The sequence below is a fragment of the Otolemur garnettii genome, unplaced genomic scaffold, assembly GCF_000181295.1.
Source record: "Otolemur garnettii isolate 467f Iridium unplaced genomic scaffold, OtoGar3 scaffold00096, whole genome shotgun sequence".
NCBI lineage: Eukaryota > Metazoa > Chordata > Mammalia > Primates > Galagidae > Otolemur > Otolemur garnettii.
Genome location: NW_003852491.1, coordinates 6885757 through 6890297, shown reverse-complemented (window position 1 = coordinate 6890297; position 4541 = coordinate 6885757). Strand labels below are relative to the sequence as shown.

Sequence of the window (4541 nt, the reverse complement as noted above, 5' to 3'; positions counted from 1 at the left end):
AAAAAAAAAGAATTCCAGGAAGAAGTAATGGCATGTGCATAGGTAAGAGGTGCGAAATAGCACTGGGTGCTTAGACACTTGCAATAAGTATGGTGTAACTGAGGCATGTTCTTACATTAAGCACAGAAGGGATCAGATGAAGAAGTATTTCATCTTTACTCAGTATTTCATCTACCTTGATTTAAGCCTGGTGCAATACTTAGCATATAGTTAGTGCTTTGGAAATATTCACTAATGATTGTGGCATTAATGATGCAACCAACTCAGAGTATGTGCTAAGAGACCATCTGGCCCTGAGGTTTTGTTTTTGTTTGTTTGTTTGTTTGAGACTGAGTCACCCACAGTAGAGTGCTATGGCGTCACAGCTCACAGCAATCTCAAACTCTTGGGCTTAAGAGATTCTCTTGCTTCAGCCTCCCAAGTAGCTGGAACTACAGGCACCCACCATAAGGCCCAGCTATTTTCTGGTTGTAGTTGTCATAGCTACTTGGCAGGCCCGGGCTGGATTCAAACCTGCCAGCTCCAGAGTATGTGTCTGGCACCCTAGCCACTGAGCTACAGGAGCTGAGCCAGGCCCTGAATTTTTAAGAATCAATTTTTAATAATAGACTTTTCTGAATTTCTAATGACAACTATGGACTTTCTATATAGAAAAATACATACACACCCCCAAACCTGAATACTATTGCAGAGGACTATAGAAAGCCTTGAAATCCATCCAACTGGCCTAAGTTAAGCACCCAGCTCTATCCCAACACCTTTTATTTCACAGGTAGAAAAATGGAGACCCATTCATAGTGGGTGGCTTGCCCAGGGTTACACAGCCAAGACCTGAGAACTATTGTTTCTGACTCCCGGTCAGGAACGGACTCTTCCTCTGCCTAACCTGCTGAGCTGGCTTTGTCCAGGGTCCTGGTCCTACCCACCATCCTCTGGCCCTTCCCCACCAGGCCCTGACCCCATCTGACCTTGGTCTGTTTCTTCTCCGTGGCATAGACAATGGAGGTGCAGCACACCTCGGCGATTTTGCGGCCCTGCCCGTAGAAAGACCAGCAGCAAATCTCATCCCCCAGGACATCCTTGAGAAAGAGCAGCCGCCCATGGAAGCGCAGGGCCAGTTTGTCAAACAGCTCGATGTTCTTCAGCAAGTTGTCATCTGAAGTGCTGAGGACCAGGAGCCAGGAGACCTCAGCATGGCTGGCTTCCCTCCCTCCATTCCCAAGGCAAGGGCCCAGATTCCCAGCACTCTGGTCCTAGCCAGGTGTTTAGTGCCCAATAGGAAGCTTCCTCTGCCATGGGGGCCAGTGTAAGTAGGCCTCAGAAGGGAAGCAGGCACAGCCATGGCTCCTGTGCCAGGCACCTGGTATCTTGGCTCCACCATTTTTAAGTGGGTGACACTAGGCAAGTCACTTCACCTCTTGGTTGCCTCAACCTGCTCATCTGTAAAATGCAGTTGACAGCAATTGTGACAATTCTGTCAGTCAATATAAAGAGAGCACTTACAGCATTGCCTCTTAAAAATAAGGACTAGGAAAGGCTAGCCACTGTCACATCATCGTCACCAAACCCTCCATTTACCAAACCCTCCATTTACCAAACCCTCCATTTACCAACAACAAAGCTGAAGCTCAAAAGTGGAAATGACCTGCCCCACCTGTCTAGGATTAAGTGGCAGAGCTAGAATTTGCACCAGATAGGCATTCTTATGAGCCCTCCCCTTGGGTGGGAGCAGGGCTGGGATCAATCCCAGGGCTCCAGCCAATGCACACCCACCACCCAGCCCCTGGTGGTCACCTGGTATAGGAGTACTTGTTGTTACTGCGGTTGTGCAGGAGCTTCACCACGGGCTGTGGGGGAGAGAGGATGAAGGATGGGGTGAGGCTATAGGAAGAGACCCTCAGTGAGCCTCCACCCCTCAGGGCTCAGGGGCCTCACCTTGGAGGTGCTGGCCAGGAGCTGCTGCTCCTCCCGGGGAGATGTCACGGTGGGGATGAGGCACAGCGGGGACAGGTTCTCCCTTTTTTGCTGGGGAAGAAGCGGAAGGTGGTTAACAGCATAACCAAAGGCCACTGACGCCCCTACTTAAGTAGCCTTCAAATACTACTTGTTGCCCCTGTGAGAAAAATCCAGATTCCCCGAGGATCCACAGGGCTGCATAGGTACTGACCTCTCTGAGCTTATTTCTCCCTTTCCCCTTGCGTGCCCAACTTCACCCATTGATGCCTCCCTCAGTACACCCAGCGGTGAGCCCTCCCTGGCCCCTTGCTGTGCCCCCTGCCTGGGATGCTCTTTGATTGGCTGGCTGCAGGGCTGGCTCCATGGTGCCATTCAGATTGCAACTCAAATGGTGCCTCCTCAATGACAGCCCTCTTTCTGAATCCCTTGGCTACAGCAGTCTCCTTTTTCACATCATCAGTTTATTTTCTTCCCAGTGCTTAGTTCCTGACATTTTCTAATTTATTCTATATTTGTATATTTGTTTATGGACTCTCTCTTCCCACCTTAAAGAGTACGTGCCTACTACACACTGATGCTCAATGAATATTTGCTGATTGAATGAATCTGGTTGGGTGGGATGAGGCTAGAGAAAGAATCAGAAGCAGACTCATGGGCTTCTTTTCTCTTTCAGAATCTTCATGCCAAAACCCCTCTCATCTCCCCCAACCTTGGAAACTAATGTGTGATTCTAATTCTAGGAAAAAAATTTTAAACTCCTAAGTCTCTTTAATATGGAAGAATAAAAGTCTACAATGACTCAGGTACATTTTTTAAAAAAGCAAAGAGAGGCTGACCCTGCCAGATAATTAGGAAGTACCATAAATCCATATTGTGAGAAGAGCGTGGTTCTAATGCAGTAACAAACAAAGAATAGAACACAAAAGAAAGCTGAGAAACAAAGCAGTGTATATATGAGAACAGGTATTTTTAAAACGACATCACAAATGAGTGGGGGAAAGTGTGGAGTGTATTTTAGTTATCTATTGTTGTATAACAAATTTCCAAAAACACTGCAGCTTAAGTTAATGATATTTATTTATTCAGTTTCTGTGGATCAGGAATTCAGGAGTGGCTTAGCCAGGTAGTTGGGCATCATGTCTCTCCTAAAGTTGTAGTCAAGACATCAGCAGGGCTGCAGGCATTTGAAGGCATGACAACCTTTGAAGGATCCGTTCCTGAGAAAGCTTATTTACATAGCTGGAAAGTCAAGTTCATGCTCGCTGCTGGCAGGAAACATCTAATTCCTGCTATTTGGATCTCTCCACAAGGTTGCTTGTGTATCCTCATGGTGGCTGTCCTCTCCACAATCCAAGAGAGAGCAAGATAGAGATCCCATTGTCTTTCATGACCTAGCTTTGTCAGCCCTATCTAGTGTGGAAGGAGACGACACAAGGGAATGAGTATCAGGGGACATGAATCATCAAGGCTGCCTTGGAGACTGGCTCCAGTCTCCCCTCCAGCTCCTACTGATTCATATCCCTCCCATATGCAAAATGCACCACCTCCACCACCACCCGCCCCGACATTCCCCCAAAGTCTTATTCCATTACAACATCAGCTCAAAGTACAGACTCTTAACATCTAAATCAAGTGCAGGTGGGATGTGGCTCTTGGGCTTAGTTTCTTAACTACAGCTTCTTAAGTACATTTCTTATCTGAAGACCTGTGAACTAAAGAAACAAGTTATCTCTTCCAAAGACACAATATGCAATGGCAGAAACACACAAGTAACCACTAGGGGCACTCTTGGTTCAAAAGGGGGAGAAACAGGAGGCCTACAGAAGTCACCTCCTCTGTGAAATTCAATAATACAGTTGGACAAATATTGGGAACTCTTTGATGCCTACTCCTGTTCAGGAAGGATTCTCCATGGACACACAAACAACGATTGCTCTTTCTCTGAGTCATCCTGCTTCTTCCATGAAGGATCTTTGCAACTCCACAGTTTCCTCAGCCTGCTTCCAGCCTGTATAAGTTTGGTGGTCCAAAGGCCTCTTCTTTTGTACTGACTCTGTCTCTTTCAGTCCAAGCTGGCAATGTTTCTGTAAATTCTCTTTATAACTTTCTGGGTGTCTTGCTAGTCCTGGGGTTCAATTCATTAAAAAAAGCCACACTCGTAAATCTCTGCAAGATAATACCCTAAAAGCTTTTCGGAAGTGCTATTATTTGATTGAATGGTCCTCTGAGGCATCCTCTCGGATATTTTTGAGTGTTTTTTTTTTTTTTTTTTGTAAAAATGGTATCACTTATCACCCAAGCTGGAAAGCAGTAGTGTCATGATAGCTCACTACAGCCTTCAACTTCTGGGCTCAAGTGATCCTCCAGCCGCAGCCTCCTGAGTAGCTAGAATTACACGCACACACTACCAAACTCAGTTGATTTTTAAATTTTTTGTAACAGGGTCTCAATATGTTGACCAAGCTGGTTGTGAATTCCCAGCCTCAAGTAATCCTCCAGCCTGGGCTTCCCAAAGTGCTGGGATTATAGGTGTGAGACATTGTGCTTAGCCATTTCTCAGGTCTTAAGAAAGGACTTTATGGCTC

At 46.3% G+C, this 4541-nt stretch overlaps 1 protein-coding gene and 1 pseudogene across 1 annotated transcript in view; one reads left to right on the top strand and one right to left on the bottom strand.

Moving 5' to 3' along the window:
* KCTD13 (potassium channel tetramerization domain containing 13) overlaps positions 1-4541 on the bottom strand; it is a 20409-nt gene that overhangs the window by 2855 nt on the left and 13013 nt on the right. The window contains exons 3-5 of the mRNA XM_003795792.2: positions 1936-2025; positions 1795-1847; positions 969-1164 (exon numbers count right to left, since the gene is read on the bottom strand). Of these exons, the coding sequence (XP_003795840.1) occupies positions 969-1164; positions 1795-1847; positions 1936-2025 (339 nt within the window). The remainder of the gene's footprint in view (positions 1-968; positions 1165-1794; positions 1848-1935; positions 2026-4541) is intronic.
* Positions 2751-4541, top strand: part of LOC111727155 — a 6179-nt pseudogene continuing 4388 nt past the window's right edge.